The 21,677-nt window shown below is 40.8% G+C and overlaps 1 protein-coding gene across 2 annotated transcripts in view; it reads right to left on the minus strand.

Moving 5' to 3' along the window:
* Positions 1-930: 930 nt before the first annotated feature.
* LOC107375858 (A disintegrin and metalloproteinase with thrombospondin motifs 2) overlaps positions 931-21,677 on the minus strand; it is a 225,561-nt gene continuing 204,814 nt past the window's right edge. The window contains exons 10-23 of one of the 2 annotated variants that reach the window (XM_015944642.3): positions 19,527-19,556; positions 18,436-18,549; positions 18,212-18,357; positions 16,479-16,639; positions 11,938-12,071; positions 11,725-11,848; positions 11,267-11,347; positions 11,017-11,180; positions 10,798-10,951; positions 10,581-10,716; positions 10,293-10,500; positions 10,086-10,215; positions 8,442-8,528; positions 931-4,445 (exon numbers count right to left, since the gene is read on the minus strand). In XM_015944642.3, coding sequence (XP_015800128.3) covers positions 1,549-4,445; positions 8,442-8,528; positions 10,086-10,215; positions 10,293-10,500; positions 10,581-10,716; positions 10,798-10,951; positions 11,017-11,180; positions 11,267-11,347; positions 11,725-11,848; positions 11,938-12,071; positions 16,479-16,639; positions 18,212-18,357; positions 18,436-18,549; positions 19,527-19,556 — 4,566 coding nt within the window. In that variant the 3' untranslated portion in view covers positions 931-1,548. The remainder of the gene's footprint in view (positions 4,446-8,441; positions 8,529-10,085; positions 10,216-10,292; positions 10,501-10,580; positions 10,717-10,797; positions 10,952-11,016; positions 11,181-11,266; positions 11,348-11,724; positions 11,849-11,937; positions 12,072-16,478; positions 16,640-18,211; positions 18,358-18,435; positions 18,550-19,526; positions 19,557-21,677) is intronic. The other variant, XM_015944653.3, reaches the window with a different exon arrangement.

A 21,677-nucleotide genomic window follows, 5' to 3' on the forward strand; every position in this document is an offset into this window, starting at 1 on the left:
CTTTAGCAGCCTGTGTGAGAAAGTGCTTCTGTCTACAAACCAATTATGTCATTTGGTTGTTTTCTAAAACTTAAGAAATTAATCATTTTGTTTCGTGCCAATAAATCATCAAAATTATTCACTTGAAACAGATTCGTATAGAAGTAAAAAATTACTCATGTGAAAAGTTTTGTTTATAACTTAATTGCTACAATAACTAACCTGCCCTATAGCGCTACATTTACTTTTTCTAAGGGTATCCAGGAGATAACAATAAAGTAACAATGAAATAAAAAAATCCTAGCCTTTTTGCATTTTATCATAAAAAATATATATAAAAAACATTTTTTAGCAGGACTGTAAACACTGTGTTCTGTCTCCCCCTAGGGGACATACTTTACAACTGTTAGATTGATGGATGACAATGAAAGACAGATCACGCAGCACACAACAGTTATTCATTGCAAAATATTGCTTAAACTTTAATAAATACTAAACATTAAGTTCTATTTTATATGTACATATACTGCACAGAAATAAAGGTGGCTTTGCGGTTGCAGCAAGTCTAAAGATGTACAAACAATATATACTATTAGAGAATAAAAAAATTTACCTGATCCTCAAAGCTGTAGTTGGAAGGACGTTGTTTTAGGGCTTGTTTTAAATTTTTTCTACTTCCCCTGCATAAATAGCTGTATGACAGACATTGCTTTCAGCAACAGAGACATAAAAAAGCACTGTAATTGGCTGGTTGTTTAATAGGAAAATAATACAACAACTGCTTTGTCTGATTTCTACCTGACTTATTAAGGAGGCTTTAATTTGTAATTAAAGAACCACATTTTTTCTAGAAGCCTCTTATCAAATTTTAACACTAAAAACACCTGAGAGATTAGAAGTCTTTCAGAGAATCTCTACTTTGGAAAGGACAACACAATCCAACCAGTGTCAACTTTTGAAATACTATAAAACCAAAAGTAAACTTTTAATCAGTCAATTTCTGGTCATTTACCAGCTTTTAGGATTCATGAGAACTCATATTGACTTGATGAACAGTATTCAGTGTTAAACACGTCAAACGCAAACAGACGTCATTAGGGAAGTGAGGTGTCCGTGTGAGGGGGTAGCTGCAGTCCTTGGCAGTAGTAAAACATGGGCAGAAGAAACTAATTGTTGGTAGGTGATCATTTGACTCTGTCCCAGTAAACATGACACTTGACCTGTTTCTCCAAACTTTCCGAGACCTTATAATGCCAGGAGACATAAAGACCACATTTATAGGTAACACTTTTGCACATAATTTTTTATGACAGACTTCTTTGACAAGAAAGATTAGGATGGAAAAAGATATGGTGAACATGCCTCGTCGTTTCTTATCACTGTTTACAAAAGAATCCTCAGTATTTGGTCACTCAAGAGTTTCTCCTCTGTTCAGAATATTGACCTTTGTTCCCACCAGTAGTCCGGATTTGATGAACATTTTTTTCAAGGAAAGCCTTACATCAAACGGTGGCACTGAGGATGTGCTTTAAAAGGTTCATCTCTATGAGAGAAATGGAAAAGCTTGTTCTAATGAACACTCTGACCTCTTTTCATCCGTAGGAGAAAATTTCGTTTTTCCTCCAGAACCTCCTGAATACGTTTGTTCCTGGTTCTTTCTCTGAGGTTGATTCGACGCTTTGGTATCAAGTTATTCTGAGAGACATCACCATCTACACTGCTTAGTTTGTTTTCAAAAAAATCAACAGCATTGTTTTCATTGTTCATAGTTCTTTGTTGTGTCTTTAAGGTAGAGGCTGTTGTTGAGACTACAGTCGTTGGTTCTCCTTTGCTATGAGTGATCACAGTGGGAAGTGATGTGGCAGCTGGGTCTGGGGTTGTTGTAGAAATTGGGATGTTCACAGGGATATACTCAGACAAATCCAGCCAGGGTGAGGAGACTATCTCGGTCATATCGTCTCCATCTATGGTTGGGATGACCATGGAGAAGCCATCCTCCAGCACAATAGTGTCCCCATTTACTACAAAACTGCTGTAGGCCTCTTTGTCATCACCACTTGGATGGGTCCCACTGGTGTCTGTAGCATCACCACTGTTTGTCATTGTAATACCCTCAGTATTAATGTTTCCTGTAGGTGTGACAAAATCAGTATAAGGGATGGGTATCGGGGCTTCTGTGTGTGTGTTATCATGGTGCAACAATGGAGATATATCTGTAGTAACTACCTCCCTACTGATGGGTGTAGGACTGATTCTTGACTCAGGGAAGGGCCAGATTGCCACAGTACTATGGCCACTGGAAGGAATATTGGAAATAACTTCTTCTAGTGATGAATTTTGATTCGAAGAAGGGTTAGGGGTTATGGTATGAATTTGTGATGTCTGTTTGGAATTGATTCTGTCTTGTTTGATCTTAGTCTGTGACTTACTGGAACTTTTGGGTGCTGGTTTAAATATTTTTTGAAGGTTTGGTTTTGTTTGAGTTTGTTTAGAGGATTTTGTCTTTTGTTCTGTGTTTCTTTTGGGATTGGTGTTCACTGGAGCCTTCTTTTTGTTTACTTTCCCTGTAGAGGTCTCCGCAGAAGTGGTCGTTTTTGAAGTCAAACTTGATGAAGTAATATTTTTGGCAGATGGGTTTGCTTTAATAATGTTTTTAGAAGTACAATTTGATGCTTTCTTGGGACTACTGTTTGCTAGTGTAATTTTTTTTGCTGGGATATTTGGTAGAGTAGACTTTTTAGTACTAGTTTTTGGTGGAGTAGTCTTTTGGGGACCAGTGTTTGGTTTTTTGGGAGTAGCGTTCGATGAATTAATCTTTTTGGGACTAACATATGGTGGATAAAACTTTTTGGGACTAGTGACTGACAAATTTGTATTTTTAGGGCCAACATTTGGTGGATCAAACTTTTTGGGAGTAGAGATTGAGGAATTTGTCTTTTTGGGACCAACGTTTGGCGGATCAATCTTTTTGGGACTAGAGATTGAGGAATTAGTCTTTTTGGGACCAACTTTTAGCGGATCAAACTTTTTGGGACTAGTGACTGATGAGTTTGTCTTTTTGGGACCAACATTTGGCGGATCAAACTTTTTGGGACTAGTGACCGATGAGTTGGTCTTTTTGGGACCAACATTTGGCGGATCAAACTTTTTGGGACTAGTGACCGATGAGTTTGTCTTTTTGGGACCAACACTTGGCGGATCAAACTTTTTGGGACTAGTGACTGATGAGTTTGTCTTTTTGGGACCAACATTTGACGGATCAAACTTTTTGGGACTAGTGACTGATAAGTTTGTCTTTTTGGGACCAACATTTGGCGGATCAAACTTTTTGGGACTAGTAATTGACAAATTAGTCTTTTTGGGACCAATATATGGCGAATAGAACTTTTTGGGGCTAGTGATTGATGAGTTAGTCGTTTTTGGACCAAGGTTGAGCAGGTTAAACTTTTTGGGACTAGTGATAGACAAATTTGTCTTTTTGGGATCAATGTATGGTGGAGTAATGCTTTTGTGGCTGGTGTTTGACAAATTAATCTTTTTTGGACCAATGTATGGTGGATCAAACTTTTTAGGACTAGTGATTGACGAGTTTGTCTTTTTGGAACCAATATATGGCTGATTCACCTTTTTGGGACTATTGATAGATGAATTTGTCTTTTTGGGATTAACGTTTGGTGGATCAAACGTTTTGGGAGTACCAATCTTTGGACTAGTGTTTGTTTTAGTTTTGATAATTTTCTTTGGTGGAACATAGTTTTTTATAGTTTTTGGTTTTTCCTTTTTTGGTTGACTAACCTTTTTTAGAATCACCTTTTTCTTGGCTTTTGGTTTACTTTCCTTGTTAGAACTGGATGTTAGCAAGATGGGAGTTTTTGTATTACTTTCTGTTGGATTTGTTTTTACTGGACTGAAGTTTAATGTAAGGTCTGTGGTAGTTACTGTCCCTGCGGTTGGAGTAGTTGTAGTGCTCTGAAACTGTGGATATGTGCTCTCTTCAGTAGGAAAGATGTTGGAGAATGTGGTGATGAAGTTAGGAAAAGTTGTTGGAAGGGAAGATGTAATAGTTGTAAGTTGTAGGTGATTGGAGATCATTTGTGCTGTGCTTGTTTTTTGGGTGGTTCTCAATGGAGTTTGACTGGAAAATAGACTTTGTGCAGTAGTTGGGAGGTAAGTAGTAGTCCATGAACCAGTGGTAGACACCGAATCAGTGGTAGAAGCTGGATTGGTAGTAATGCCAACTTTAATTTGTTGGGAGGTGGAGAATCCAGAGCTAGGTATGTTGCTGGATGTGTGAGCTGTAACAGAAGTGATGAGGGTGGATCTAGAAGTAGAGCTGGGCACAGCTTCTGCACTAGTGATGTTGCTGCAGGTCTTGCAGCATATGCGCCAGTAATCCGGCAGAGAGCAGTAGCGCTTCAGCGTTTCCATGCGGCAAAACACAGAGCGGTCTCCACGGCAACGCAGACCTGTGAAGGAGAGAACACAGAACTGAGACTTGAAGCAGACAGAAGTTGAGAATATGAAGCATTGTATGATTGTTGGAATGTTTACTTTAGTTGTATCTTTTTGGTGTATGCTAGAGGAGATGTAAATGCAAATGACTGTGTGCCTCTGAGTGTGTGTGTGTGTGTGTATATGTGTGTGTGTGAGAGTGGGTTGTTTCACACTCTGGAAAGAAGAGTAGTAAAGCCAGACCATCAGCAGAGGATGCAGAAAAGATACCCAACAAGAGAAGCCATTACATTACTTCAGAGTAACTGAAAAGGAAGAGTTGCCAGTTTTGTGTTTTCAATAAAATAGGTTTTAGATTGATTATGTTAATATAAAACATTTCACTTAAAGTTCATTGCAATACTTAAAATTTTTAAAATGCATTTTCAAATAAACTACTTGACAAGGAAGTGTCACGTTCTGATTAGGATGAGTAGGACCAAATATGCAGAGCACCAGACGATATGAGACAGGAGTTGATATAAAGTAAAAAATCCTTTTATTGTAGGATGAACAAAAATAAATCCAGAGGCAAGGAGCCCAAAATCCAGAAATGCAAAAGCAGGAGAACAAAGCTCAATTAGAGCACAAACTGGGGACTAGACAGGAAGCTCACACAGAGCACCAAAGAACAACGCTGACAAACAACAATGGACCGACAAGAACAATGAGACAAGGAGGGCTTATATAGACAGGGAGGAGCAATTAGGGAAACAGGAAGCAGGTGTGTGGAGTGAGGCTGGAGGGAAGGCAGGTGACAACAATTATCTGGATGGGGAAGAGAACCAGAGGAGGGCAGATAACCTAACACTATATAAAACACAAAACTAAACCTAAAGGCTAAGGGAAGGACTCACACAAACACATACACATACCGACACACACAAACTCATACACACATACAATGAACTGGGAAACAAGAGGCTGGGGCTACAACTTAAGACACACAACAGAGATACAGACAAAGGACACATGAGGGCGCTAAGAGAACACAAAAGGAGAACCTGGAGTGGGAACTGGAGGAGCTGGGGAACAAAGGGACACAGAACATGACAGGAAGCCTTTTTGTTCCATGAGACTAAAAATATTTATATTCTGTGACAACAAATCTAATTAGTAAATATTCCTGCTGAGAGAAAGATCACACTTTTTAAAACAATTTTATTGATACAACTTTGCTGTTGAGAATGACAGGAACTGAAACAATGAGATATACCTCCTCCTTCCCATTAAATAGATATATTTTTTTCTTAAGAAAAATAATTCAACTGTATCGAAAGTTACAAGTTCACAGTCACTTTGGTAAAACACTTGATTACTTGGAAATCAACCAGTCAATCTGTTTTTATAGACTAAAAAAAGAAAACATGAAGTACATAAATTATATTTGCTTTTTAAAGAAAATACATAATTTCCATGATGATGTAAAAACTGGAATGGCACATTAAGTGTCATATGAAACATTTACAAAACATTAATAAAATTTCCCTGATAAATCAAAGTGCATATAGACGCAGTGCACGTAGTCCATCTGAATGTTTCTTCAACGTTAGCTGAACGTTAGCCAGCCCCACACAGCAGGCCAGTGAAGCCACGAAACAGTTACCCATAGTATAGAATATTATAGAAGAAGATAACAGTCATGAACATTATTAAATACAGTCAACACCAATGTTATATACAGTATCGCACTGCAGGTCTGGCTTGGTCTCATATAGTCCAACTCCAGCAGCAGGAAACCTTGGATAGCTCGCTACATAGTCACAACAAAAATATGTGATCACAATACAATGACAACTCTGAAGTGTTCTTTTTTTCCTAGATGCCATTTGTGTCAATACCATAGGCCCTTAGAAAACCCCTTCCAGTAGTCGGCCAAGCAATACCTTGGTAGGTTTGATGGTTGGCGGGTGTGAGTTACATTGGTTTGAAGCTGCCTCTATTCCGAGTGAAACTTTGAATGAGTAAAGCCATCTCTTTCACAGATAAATGCCAGTACATTCAATCCAAGATAAGGCATTGTTCATGTGGTTAACGTTAATCAAAATAAAGTGAAATCACCAGATGCTTTCAAATCAAAGTTTATGAGGTATTTCTGTATCTGATCGCAGTGTGAAAACTCCTAAATGATGCAGCACCCTCGTACACAAACGCACGCGCTCACATAAACGTCAACTTCCACAATGACCGCTTCGCCTCATCTGCTCCCTTGTGCAAGCTCCCATGCAAAGACATGCATCCAGCAGCACACAGAATGTAAACGTAGACACACACACACACGCACACACACACACACACACACACACGCACGCACGCACGCACACACACACACACACACACACACACACCTATATATGCAAACACACAGGTGATGGAGGCAAATGTGCATGACAAGACATGATCCAGATCCTTAAAAAAATGAGAGGTGACAGTAAACCACTGATCCATTTCAGACAATGGAGAGGCAACTAACTGACCAAGTCCTGCATATGTGTCAAACCCGTTCCCCCCAAACACTTCACCTTTTATTAAATATTCACCTGTATTCATGTAAAATTGATTAAAAAAAATACACATAACAGTCAAGGATCTATGCGATCGATAGCAGTCCAAAGGTTTTAGGCAAATAAGCTACAGCTTATTCATGGTAAAACATTATTAATATTATTGTTACTTCTATAGATTTAGATTTATATGTGCATATATGTGTGTGTATGAATATGTATAAACACACACACATATACATATAAATGTGAAAAATATTTATACATATATATGTATATTTTTTTTACATATATCTGTATATATATATGTTTATACACACACACATACATGTATATATATATATATATATATATATATATATATATATATATATATATATATATATATATATATATACATGTATATGCTTGTATGTATATGTATAAATACGAATATATTTATAGATGTATTTGTTCAAAGTTTGCAAGCACAAATAAGCTGCATTTATTGAATTTTTGTATAACAGTCAAAGAGAGGATGGCTGATGATGAGGTGAAATGGGAAGCAACCAAGTGGTCAAACTACCCTGTTTTTTTATTTTTTAAAACGTTTTTTTTTCTTTAATTGTCCTTCAATATTTTTTCATCTCCCAGTTCCCCCAGGGGGAAAAAAAGAATAAAAAGGTTTACACACATCACTTTCAATCCCTGTGCTATGCTCCCGTCAATCTGAGAGTGGAACTTTAGGATGAGACACCATTCTCATCCTCAAATGGAACCAAGATGTCAGATGAGCACTTTAGCAAAGATGTCTTCAAATCACATTCACAATAAAGCTTTCATATTTTAAATATATATGTCTTTTTTCTTAATGAATATTATATACTATTTTTATTTATTTTCACATCTGTTTCTCCCCGCACCAATAATGCGCTACACATAGCGAAAAGCACTGCTGCGTCACAGGAGTGGTAACCCATAACAACACGCAGCTAGCTCGCGCAAAACTTGGCCATCAGATGTGAAGGCTGTGCAACGACTTTTTGACACATCACGGGAGGTGCCAATGAAAACCTGCTCCTCTTCCTCACCACTTTGAATCCTTTTCAAATTTTTTGTTGATCTTTTGAAGTTTTCAACTGGCCAGCGGTCACAACACAATGCTCCACAGAGGAGAGCGAGAGAGAGATAAAGAGACAGAGCAAGAGAGAACCAACTAGCACACACAGGAGCCAGAGACCTCCCCTGGTCAGAGCCGCCTCAGACACAGAGAGAGACACAACATCCCCCTAAAAGAGAAGCGAAAGCTTTGCCGCAGTGAGCGGGCACAGGCACAAGGCGTGGGGGGAGGGGCAGGTCAGGGGGCAAGCCGGGGCCGGCCCTGCAGAGAGAGGAGGACAGAGATGGGCAGGGCCCAGCAGAGGACAGACAGGCAGCTGCAGCTGCTGCTGTGGAGGCCAGGCTGGGAACTATAGAGGGAGGTTTTACGTGAGGAGATCCTGGGGTAGTTGGGGTCAGGACGAGAAAGCCACTGGATCAGAATGTTGCCATTTTTGTTGAGGTCGGATCGGCCCTCTGCAATGAAATAAAAAGAGTGATGGAGATAAGTCAGAGAAAACATTGCATGATTTTTTACATCTTTGCTCTTTTAGCAAAGTAGTGTCCAACCCCAGCCCTTGAGGGCCAGTGCCCTGCATGTTTTAGTTGTTTCCCTACTCCAACACATCTGCTTCTATGGTTGAATTGCCTGGTCAAGATGTGGAGAAGCCAGTTAATCACCTAAAATCAGGTGTACTGAATCAGAGATCACCTCTAAAGACTAAAGCATATAAATGTCTTTTAGTTGACCCCAGAATAAAATCACAAACCCATAGCAGAGTAAAATATGAGCTCTTATAGCACTTTGTCTCGTCCAGGTTTACTCCTAATCTTTGTTAGAACAGTCACAAAGTCACAGGAAGAGAAAAAACAAAGTAGGCATCACCCCGCAGACTGAGGCAGTGATTGACAGTATCCCCCCCCCCCCCACCCCCCCACACACACGGTTTTCAATTGGAGAAACAAGCCGTCACACACAAACTGCTCATGCCAGATTTGTACTTCTCCGTGTGTGTGGGTACGGAGACACGCAATGCCATTATGCGTTGGCACAAGAACTCATGCACTACTTTTTAACTATCCATTAAAAATGAGGGAGACTGCAAGCTTGTGATTGGTCAGAATGCTGCTTCCTTTAACTTCCTCAACAGCACCGCCATTTCCCCTCAAAAAAGAAAAAGAGAGCCGACGATATCTAGTGGGACGACATAAAGAAAATGGATGCATGATACCACAGAAAAGCGTTACGCCCTCTGTTGTCCTGGCGAGGAACTGCTTTGCGACACTCCCCAGGTGACAGAGTCTGAAAGGAAAACATCTCCCTCAATGTGTCTGCCCAACTCCATACTCGAGCTTACGGAGAAGTATAAATCAGCTTTCAGTCAGAGGAACAAAGAAACAGCAACAGGCTAGGGGATTTTCTCTCCACCTCTTTTACTACAAGAAAAGAAGGAGGACTTTTTAACCCTCCCACTCTCCTAATGGGTGTGACCCCGTGAGGAAAGTTGGCCATTGAGCAGGGACGGTTTATCCCTTGAGGTCCACATGGCAGGGGTGAGGTGGTGCTCACTCCTCACCCCTGCCACATGGACCCAAGGGATAAACCATCAATCCTGCTCAACGGCCAACTTTCCTCGTGGGATCACACCCATTAGGAGAGTGGAAGGGTTAAAGAGGTACGCAGCTCTGAGCCGTATTGTTTTGTATTTGCTAGAGAGTGGCCAAGCCTGCTGGTGTCACACTCTAATCAGCTACCTGCCACCTGCAAAGACTTCCTGAGCCTTTAGATGGTCTCTCAGTCTAAGAAGAATTACTGAAATAAATGGACGTTTGCACCATATTTTAAATGCTAAAGTTTCACCTGCTTTGCAACTTCCTTATTGTGTAGGAAGTTGGTTTTGTTAAAGACTAATTAGTGTTTTCATTTGATCCGTTTTGATCTGTCTTTTATTATTAACATATAAAACAGAACAACAGCTGTCAGTATGACCGCCTGGAGAGTTATTCGTGAGGTGGAGACAGCTCAGGACTTACTGGGACATGGTTCCAGGCGACAGACTCTTATGGTTTCAGGCTTGCTGTCCAGACACAGGCCGATGGTGTTGTTCCTGGTGCGGCACAGAGCCTGTCTCTGCTGGGTCCCATTGCCACATGTCACCGAGCACTACAGGTACAAGATACACACAGTCTGATGGAGTATTTTCACTTAGGATCCTTTGTAAACTCTGTTTGCTTGTGTACCTGTGACCAGGGCCCAACTCTCCACTGCGTTGAGCAGGGGAAGCGGTTGCACTGTCTGCGGGACTCTGGACGATCGTCGCTGCAGTATTTATTGTGAATGAGGCGTGTTGTGTTGTCCTCTAACGGCTGAACACAGCTAACGGAGCGGACCTGTGACCCTGCCTTTCCACAGGGCATACTGCAGTTCTGCCACTCCCCTGCCACCCATCTGGAAGGCAAAAACAGAAGAATAAAAGTTTTGAAGTTTTTGTTTTTTTCCCCCACTCATATTTAAAGGCCATCACGTACATGGGTGGAGGGCAGGGCTTCTGGTTACAGTACTGAGTGCCCCCCCTTGGCTTCTTATTGTACTTTTTGCAGAATTTTTTGGAAACCATCAGGCGGTCAACCTTTCTTCTGCAGCCGTATCGCTGGTACTGCTTTCCTAAAAACAGATATACTGATATTAAAATGACCCAATCACATTGAAGGAGGCGAGAAATAGGAGTAGGGGTACTTGTTGTACCTCCACCACAAGTCTTAGAGCAGTCAGACAATCTTTCATAGGCCCACTCGTAGGCGCTGTCCTCTACCAGCTTGTTGCTCTGAATAGCAAAGTCGTTCCTATTCATCAAGTACTTATAGGACAAATGTACATCCTCATCTCCGTGAAGTTTCATCTGTATAAAAAAGTACAGTTTAGATTTATAATCACACCTTTAAATGGAGTTACTTTATGTGTTACCATTATTAGAATTTCATGTCTGAGGGGCCCCGCGCTCTGAAGGGTTTCCTTTTCATTGTCGTTCTCATATTCCCACTTTATCCCCTTCTCTATGACTGAGTGGGTTTCTGGGTATTCATCTCCTCCATTTAGGAAGAACTGTCCCGATGCCACATTTATAACAGCTGTAGGTACGACATAGAGATGATTTACAATAAAGAAAAGCAAACATGTAAAATTGGGCACTAAAGAGGAGTGCGGTGCAACATACCAAGAGTGTGTGGTGTGGCTTTCAGCTCCTGAATCAGTAAGTGTCTTGCTCCTCGTGGGATTCCAAGAACGTTGAGGAAACCTGAAATGACACATTCATGAAGCTTGTGGCTCGAAATTCAAATCCCTTCCTTTCAGGATCCCGTTTTTTTTTTTCCGGCTTACCGACAATCTACTGAAGGATATCTCCTTCGCTCAAATATTCTTGCTCTTCTGGTAAAATCCCTGCAATGTTTCTGCAACGATTCCTGTGTTTCTCGTGTGATGTAATACATTTAGCATTAGCTTGTGAACTTAATGTTTTTGGCAGCGCTGACATGGAGACGCACACGCTCAGATTTTCCTGAAGGCTACGGTCAGATTAGCAAATTCTCCTCTAGAGGGCATTGTTATAATAGGTTCTGACAAACTTCAGCAGGAGGAAGTCTGTCTCAGATTTAGATGACTCTCAGTGTTTACCCTGCTTCTCTGCTGGCAGTGTTATTGTGCCATTGGAGGTTTCGCAGCTAGAGTTGTCGCCTCCACACACTCCACACTCGTCCTCCTGCTTTGAGGAGCCAATCACTTTGTCACAGCCAGCTTTCTGTTAACGAGGACATGAGAAGTTTAACACACGTAGACCGGAACACATTAAGCTTTCCGGCAATGACACTCAAACATAAAGTCACTTACCTCGCACGACCCACGCACACACACGCTGTGTGGGTCCTTGTATGAGCAGCGAGTCCCATCCAGGACGACTTCCTCCACGAGGATGACTTTTCTGGTCTCCTTGAACTGACAGTACAGGTGGCAGCGTTTTTTAGCTGAGGAACACACACAAAAACAGTGATTTCACTTTTCTTGCTCTTATGAATGAGCTCTGTGAGTCAGCATGAGGCTGTGTCTCATTGTGTTGGTCTGCCTGAGTCATACTACAACTAGACAAGCCCCCAGAGACAAAACCTGGCAGATCGCCCCAGCGAGACAGAAGACTCCTGCATCATCGTGCAGATGGCCGTTATCCAGAGGACCTCGTCTTTTGGAGTTGTGGCACTAATACACAGGTGGCAGACATGCTACAAAAGCACTACAGACATTACATCACCATGGGTACACACTGTTGTGTAAAAACCAGAATCCACTCTGACAACGTGTGATTAACTTCTCCAGTCATCTGAATGAGGCCTGATCAGGCCACAGTTGTTAACCGGTATTCAGCGAAATCAACTAAAACTCTAGTTAGAGAGGACGAGCACTGAACCCGCTGGTTCTGATATCACTCACTTTGCTTGGACTCTCAGCTTTAGCCTCAGCACCAGCGCACATAAACTGTTATTTTTATGCATAACTTGAGGCTTTTTCACATAAAATTGGCCGACTGTACAAATAAAAGACACAGGAGAAAGAAATCTTTTTCCTCAAGTCTTTGTTGTATTCATGGAAAAAGAAGTCCCGATTAAATGGGATCATAAAATTCAAAGTCTTGTTTTATGAGATTTAATAACTTAACGGCACCATCTTCGGTGTTGGGAAAAGCCATTCAAGCAAGCCAAAGGGCCCTAGTCCTTTTTTCTTTGGGCCCTATAATGCCTCCCAATTGGGGGCCTTTAAAGTTTCATGTCCCAAATATCAATAATTGTTTACATTCCCCAAACACAACTACAACTAACGTCAAAACAGTTTAGATTGTAAACAAAGCTATTTTTAAATTTTAATACATTAAGATACAATAATACTTGAACTTTATTTTAGAAGAGCTGCCCTGTGTGAAAGTGCTTACAGGATGGAGGTTGTGAGTTCAAATTCCATTGAGGAATTTAGTCTATTGTTTTATTTATTCCAGGGATCCTCAACTAAATTTGTTCAAGATTTTTTTTTCCAGCAGACACCAGCGAAGGCCAGACCTTCTAAAATAAGGTTCAAATATCATTGTATATTAATTTAGTACAATTTAAAACGACCTTGTTTCCCATCTAAACAGTTTGATTGTAGTTTTAGTTGTGTTTGGAGAATGTAAACAGTTATAGATATTTGGGACATGAAACTGTAAAGGCCCCTTTAGCGATGAGATGTGGTGTGGTGGATGTGAGGTGTTGTGATGGAAGCTGGATGTTGTAGCAACCGTTCTTTGTATCTGAGAGAAAAGAAAAAAATCTGGGTGTAAAAGAATTTGTAGTTTGTTATAAACTAGAGAGTTAGTTATTGTGAAAAACCTCATCAGACACCAGTATGCAGGTCTATGATACCCTGGTATGAGTTGCTCCCGTCTGTCCGGAGGTTTGCGGTCAGAGTGGTGAGGTCACCGGACGTCGAAATCACAATACTCAGAGATTAGTAGCTTCCTCTGAGTTGGCTTCCCCGGCCATGAGATGCAACCTGGGGTCTGCAGGTTAGGTGTGAAGTAGCTCTGAAAAGAGCGGTTGTGTCTGTAATCACTTGCAGTGTCGCAGAAAGGTTTTGACTTAAGGTCAAAGGAGTTTGTTTCAAAAGAGGCTTCTTTCCCGATTTGGCCGAATCGGGGTCAGCTGGAAACTGAGTTACTTGGGAAGTAAAAGAAGAAGAAGAAAATATCATTTCTATAGCGCCTCCAGGGGCGGCGTTAGGCCCGGCTACTTGGGCTGAAGCCCCGGATGTTTCATGAAAAGCCCCGGATCTAAATCGCGGAAGTAACATGCAGTACCAAAGTCCAACAGAGAGGGAGCAGCTGGCAGTAGTTTGTATACAGCCTGCCTGAGCCTCCACCACTGAAGAAGAAGCCCTTCAGCAGCTGGCGACTTCTACACTCTCTGCCTGAAACGCATGAGTGAAGATGGACATAAGGACGTTTTTTAGACCAAAAGTACAACGACAGAACCCCAGCTTTGATGAGACTGGTGTTGACTCAGGTCTGTGAGTCTTATTTGAAAATATTTGTTGTGCTGCTGGTTTGCCTAAAGTTAGCTTACTATCAGGTAACGTTGTTGGAGAAAGAAAGAGAATATTTACTATCATCTCACACTAAACAATAACAGGAACAATACTCTGCCCTGAAAATGCTTAATGTGTAGCTTCAGAATAAAAATTATGTGGTACAAGACAAATATGATGTTGACTAGTGCGTGTCACGTGTGTGTGTGTATGTGCGTGCACTCGCACGTGTGTGTGCGTGTGTTAAGCCCCGGATGTTCTTCAGTCCTTAATCCGCTCCTGAGCACCTCTCAAGATAAAAATCACAAGGCGCTTCACAAAAACAAAAAAATGTAAAAATATAAAAAAGCATTTAGAAAATGTTTAAAAATATATTTAAAATGAGCAAAAATAGGCAATTGGGATTTAAAAGAAAATATGTTAAGAGAGAGAGAGTGAACAGGAAAGAGGGAAATCAGTGGTTCCTGAGGAAGGTGGAATAGGTGGGGAGAGCAGAATAAAGAGAGAGGGGTGAAGAAGGTCATACAAAAGCCAGCTTGAACAAGTGAGTCTTCAGCTGCTTTTTAAAGGAGACCACTGATCTCAGGCTCAGGGGGAGAGAGTTCCAGAGTCTGGGGGCCACAGCAGCAGATGATCTGTCAGTAATCAAGTCAAGTCATGTCAAGTAATTCTTGATTTATTAAACTACTTTGTTATGATTTCTGGCCAAGTTTGGCAAATCAGAATTTGACACATTTCTGAGTTTTTACCATATAGCGTATAGCGCCTCTCAGAGTAAGGACTCCAAAGCGCTTTACACTACAGGGTACCATTCACCCATTCACACACACATTCACACACTGGTGGTGATGAGCTACAATGTAGCCACAGCTGTGCCCCTGGGCGGCTGCCCTGGGGCAGCACTGACAGAGGCGAGGCTGCCGAGCACAGGCGCCACCGGTCCCTCCGACCACCACCAGCAGGCAAGGTGGGTTAAGAGTCTTGGCCAAGGACACAGCAGCAGAATTCTCTGTCCGGAACCGGGATCGAACCTGCAACCTTCTGATTACTGGACAACCCGCTCAACCTGTTGAGCTACTGCTGCCCCGGCCAGAAAACAGTATAACGCTTGTGACACACACAGGAGCAGACCTACTACCGTCAGAATTTCCAGAACCAACTTTAAGTTACACATTTGAACTTGTAACTTTCATCACTATCCCTAAAATGTTTGATTTAGGCCTAACAAAGATGGCTAAAATGGAAAATCATTCACCATCAAAGACTAACATAAAAACAGAGAAACCAAGGCGCATGTTTACAGGACGGGCTGATGACATCATATCAGTCATCACCCTAACTAAACTCAGATGAATTTAAAACAGAATCAAAACCCGACACAAAGATCAAAACCCCAACACATGTTTTAAAAGTCTCGGGGGGTGGGCTGGGGGTGTTCAAATTTAAGAGGTTAGACAAACTCTGTTCTGTAGATATTTTTGTTAAAATGTCATAACGCTGCTGACAGTAAAAACACAAGTTCCAAGGTTGACTCATATTTCGTGTGTCTTTTCTCAGGAGTAATTTACAGAACCTTTGATGACGCAAGGAAAATCCCCAGAAGTAGAAATGAAAACAAGAATTTGTTAAACAAACATTACACATTCACATCTGGAGCTGACATTCTCACGTTATCAGGAATTCAGAGGATGACAAACTCTGAATGGAATTCACTTTCACACACACACACACACACACACACACACACACACACACACACACACACACACACACACACACACACACACACACACACACACACACACACACACACACACACACACACACACACACAAGGAAATGTGATCTAAGTGAGTGAAAGAAGGAAGAATTAGAACATTAATCAAAAATAATAATTTAACACAGCTGTTTATTATTATGCTGTTATTCAGCACAATTTAAGAGGAACAGCCCTTTAATATGGATGATATGAATCTGGACGTGACACAGCTGTGTACCTTTCTATACACATTATACATTATTGCTTTAAAACACCTTAATGCAAAAAGCTTTTTTAAATAAAATAGACAGCTTTAAGTTTCCAGTGTAAAACCCATAGTTCGTATGTGCCAAACAATCACACACTATTACAGATAATGCTTCATTTTTCAAAGCTTTGCTCAGGTGCAGCAGGACAGCCAGTTATCAGTGACCAAAACAAGACAATCAATAAAAGTACAAATCCCCTAAAACATCATTAAATATGCTTTTGTTCTCTTTTTTGACTTCAAGCTGTAATAAAATGTCCAGAAGTGCATCATCGCATCAGATTTGGTGGTACTTACGGTCTGGGTCTTCATAAGGCATCCAGTGGTGTTTGTTGCTGTGGTCCAAGGCATGGCACTTCTCCTCTCTTGGGTCACTGTAGATGTCTTCACACTCATTAGTGTTGCACATCTGGAACTGTTGTGTTGCCCCTATGCAAGTCCGGCCTCCGTTGGCTGGACTGTGGTACGACAGGAGAAACAGAGGCTTTCTAATCAGCACAATCTACTTCTTCAATGCTTTCTACAGTAGTTGACCTGTGTTTGACAGAGGAAACACCTTTCAAAGTTCTAACTCTGGCTGGGAAAGTTAGTGGTACTTAGCTAGCCTCAATCTCCATATCCAAGATAACTGACTTGAGCATAAAATGTACAGACATTAGCATGTCAGTTAGTTAGCTTGATGTTTGTATGCATAACATTTTGTGTTCAGCTCTGTCTACTAATATTTGGCCAGGTCTCCTATAGCACGACAATGAGGATACCGGTTTCCAACCTGCAGAAACCCTAACCCTCACTTGGGCCAAAACAACATTTGGTACACAGCATCACTTTTGACCAAACTTTGTAAACTTGCAGCCAGGACCCTCGTGGATCCCCAGACCGGCCGCAACCACATAAGCGAGCAAAGGACCGCTGTGCATGTTCCTATCTGTGTCCCATCCAGCTAGGTGCGACTGCCCCTTTGTGGCGATTATTTAAAGTTTGATCGGGTGTATGAAATTTGCCAAAAGTTCCACCAGGTGGCACGTGGTCAATGAGTGTTTGCCATACATGTTAATGTATTCATAATGCCAAAAATTGGAGCCTCATAACCTTAATCTGCAAATGTGATAATTTATTGGTGGAAATGTGTATATTGCAAGCAACGATGTTCATGGTAGTTTGCATTTGCCAGCTTTTTTCATTATTAATGTATTGCTAATGCTTACTTCAGCAAATACGATACTTAATTATTGGAAAGTTAGGTAAAAGGTAGGGTCATCATAACCCTAATTGACAAATGAAATACGTTATTATTGGAAATTTGTGTATTACAATTGCTAATATAAATTTTTGCCCAGGATTTTTTCCCAGTGTTAATGTTTGATTTTAGTACGGGGAACCATAACACTGATCGGCATGAATCACACTTAATCATAGAAAAAATTTTATCCAGCAAATGCCATTGTACTAACCCTAACTCCAGCACTCAAGAAGGTAAACTTCTGTTTTACAGCGATCTTCCTTGTTAAACAAAAGTAGATAAAAAAGAGAGAAAAAGTGGACGTGGCACAGATCCCCAAACTGGATCCCAAGTCCTGAGGTAGATGACAGACAGTGCTATCCTGTGAAACCAAGGGTCTGCTGCGCTTTACAGTCATTAGTTCAATGTCTGCACTATTCCCCCTATTAAATAAAAATATTCAGATTTGGAGCTTTAATAAAATGTTGACATTTGTTGTTAATTTCATGCTATAATCAAGCAAAAAATACCAATCTCCTCTGTTTGTACGTCCTTTTGATAACATTTAAACATTTAACTATGCATGGCTATGTAAGATCTTTCAATATTAGTGGTCATTCAATAATTACACTTGCATCCTGATAAACTAACAAAGCAAAACTGAATTTTATTTGTTGTAATAATAATTCATGTGTCCATTAATTCAGACAGGAAAACAGCTGAAATGACTCGAGTTACTGTATACATGACCTTAATTATTATTTAAAAGGAAAGAAAAACATTTACATGCTAGAAATTATTGGTATACCTTGGATTGTCGCAGCTTCTTGTGCGGAACTGAACTCCTCCTCCACAGGTGCGGGAACACTGTCCATACTCGCTCCATGAGCCCCAGTTTCCATCCTGCTTTATGATGTCAGGAGTCAACCAGATGCAGTGACCCCTAAAGCAGTGCTACAACAGAAACAAATCAAAGTGGACCAAATTCATTTAATTCAACATTTGGTTTGTGTAGCAGTAAAGTATGGATACCTTTCCATCCCCACACATGGTTCCATCGATGGGTGGACCCTTCTTGGTCTTGCAGAAGAAGGGATTGTCTGGGTGACTACACCACAGCTGCTTGCAGGGATCAAACGTGCGATACTGTGGGGCACAGAGACTCCTCATGATTAACGGACACACTCGTAACCAAGTCTACCGTCAACAAAAGACTAAACGATGAATAAAAGGAACAAAAAGAGAGTAGGGAAGAGAAATGTCAAAATAACAGGAGCCATCATGATAATATACCCAACAATAAAAACACAGTCTGAGCTGAATCACTGCACTTTACACCACGCTTCACTGAGAAACACACACAGCCATTCATGCAAACTAAACCAATGCATGACAACAAGGGAAAGAGATCTCGTAGTGAGACATTCATGATTTGATAACATCACTGTGAAGGTCAGAGAACACGGTGTTTGGAAATGGTGAGGTGGCAGCGACCTGCAAAATGCTCCTCCCCTTCGCGTTTGATATGAAGCAAAGCTTAATGTTCTTCTCCCTTTCTCCCACTGATTTTACTACCTATTGTGACCCCAGTTGACCCTTGCAGTTCAGAAGGTGAATTACAAGCAGTGGCTAGGACTGTGGTAGGTAATCACCAACTACGTCAGGCTGGAGGATCCTAAAAGCTGATGCAAAACATGGAAAACGGACCTCTGCTCTGGCTGAGCTTTTTCCCAGAATGGGAAAGACATCTTTCCAAGCTTTTCCACTTGCTCATAGTCATTGGAGTGCCAATACAATGAGGCTCTTCCAGCCGGTGATGCAGAGATTTAACGCTGATTTGCAGGAGTGGACTGTGGGTATGGTACTTATCAAGTCCTGGACAGCACCACACCCCCAAAAGAAATTAGGATTTTGGGCATTTTTAAAGATTTGACTCCACCTTCTCTTAAAGTATAAGCATTTTAGAATCCTGCAGACTTATACCCAAATTATGATGATGGGCAGAACATAGATATAAAGGTACAAAGTGAAAAAGAAAACTTTAGAGAACAAATAGGACAAGAATGTCTGACAAAATAAATGAGGGGGCCACATTTCCTTCCGGCGAGGCCGGGTTACCTTACCTGTGCTCCAGACTGGCCCGCCTTTTGTAGCTGAGGGGATTGAGTTTGACAAGAGAATAGAGGGTAATCTAGCAATGTGCGCAATGCCCCTGAACAGGCCCTTAATCAATCAAAACACAGCTTTGCAACAATGTGCCACAGTGGCTTCACAGTCAGAAAAAATAAAGCTGGCTGAAGAAAAAGTAAAGAGAAGCCAGAAATGGCACTGTGGCTGGGTGGCACTTATCAAGCATGTGATGCTGTTTTAGTGTTTTCAAACTAGTGAGTTCATGTAAAGGCACTGTGGTGCAGTCATAAGGTATTTATTTACATTAAGTATGTTAAAGGGGTCCTAGAACACATTTTTTTACACTAGGGAAGTGTTTTTATTAGCATTTAAATAGCATATGGAACGTTTTACGCAGAGGTGTAACCAAGTCACTGTTTTGCAAGTCACAAGTAAGTCACAAGTATATCCAGTCAAGTGTCAAGTCAAGTCCAAGTCAAAGACAACCAAGTCTAAATCGAGTCCAAAGTCAATGATCTGGAAGTCCAAGTCAAGTCCAAGTCCTTAACTTTGAAATTTCAAGTCATAATCAAGTCATCTGTCCAACTTCAATTTAATGACAATGATAACAAATAAATTCCAGAAATAAAGCTTCTTTAAGCTTCATTTATTTGCTCAGACAAGCAGAAAGTGCAACTGAAAGTGATTATAAGCAAAGTGCTGCTGCACTTAGCCATACAAGTTCAAACCCAGAACGAAGAATGATTTATGGTTTTTATCCATGTCGTGTCACTTTTGTGCTAAAATATCAAATATGCTCAAGTCATCATCAAGTCAACAGATGCAAGCCGATTCAAGTCGCAAGTCATTGGCGTTCAAGTCGTAAGTCTTTATAGATTTTATCAAGTCAAGTCAGAAGTCATTAAAATAATGACTCGAGTCTGACTCGAGTCCACACCTCTGCTTTTAAGGCTCAAAATGGCCAACTCAGCGATTTCATTGCTGTTCCTAATAACTGTTTACCCGTCATTTCGGAAGACCGTTTGTTACTTTCTGCAGTTAGCAAAAAAAATTCAAATAAAATAAAATTAATGTTTGCACTCTGGTTCTTCTGGGAGCAAGGAAATAAACATATCTGTGCATGTGCACAAGGATGGAAGTGATCGACTGACCATTTATGAACCTTTGTGGCTGGGCCATCGAGAAAGGTACAGCTACAGAACTGGAGACTACCGATTTACTTCTACTGACGGTGCAGGCGTGAATCTGCAGTCTCCGGGCCTGCAGCTGTCAGGAACTTTGATCCTGTCTGCATCTGGCAAACAAAGTCAGTGGGAGTTTAAATCACCATCCCGTTAACACACGCAGCTTTGCGGCTCATCTGAATTTCCTTCAGTGACCCAGGAATGGTATTATATCATGAGACACCCACGCCTCTATTGTCATGATCTAGATCACGATCTAGATGAAGATTTTTGAAGATCAGAAACCCACATTTCTGAGAAACAAAATACTTCAGACCCTAAAAAAGTAAAAGTGCTGCCTGTTAATAAACAAACAGTAAACATGCGATAACAGTTCTCTCTCTCTCTCTCTCTCTCTCTCTCTCTCTCTCTCTCTCTATATATATATATATATATATACATATATACATATATATATATATATATATATATATATATATATATATATATATATATATACATATATACATATATATTAAATTCCCATCTCACTCTCCGCAGGTGGTCTTATGTTTCCAAGCTCAGGTCCTCTACATGAGGCCTCAGAGCTTGAAGATTCTGAGCAGTATCTTAGCTGTTCCTAGAACTGCACTTATCTGGACTGAGATGTCTGATGTTCTTCCTGGGATCTGCTATAGCCACTCCTCCAGTTTGGGGGTTACTGCCCCAATGACCCCGATGATCACGGGCACCACCAATGTCTTCACTCTCCAGGCTGTCCAGTTGTGGCTGTCCTCTGTTGTTTGTCCACCAACACATTGTCCAAATGGTTCTCCGTCGCCATTTTGTCATATATATATATATATATATATATATATATATATATATATATATATATATTAGGGATGATACTCCTTTCGTTTCAAACGAGTATCCGGTACGGATAAAGCATTTTTGATGAATACGAGCATGAAACGAGTA

Source organism: Nothobranchius furzeri, chromosome 1, assembly GCF_043380555.1.
Source record: "Nothobranchius furzeri strain GRZ-AD chromosome 1, NfurGRZ-RIMD1, whole genome shotgun sequence".
NCBI classification, from domain to species: domain Eukaryota; kingdom Metazoa; phylum Chordata; class Actinopteri; order Cyprinodontiformes; family Nothobranchiidae; genus Nothobranchius; species Nothobranchius furzeri.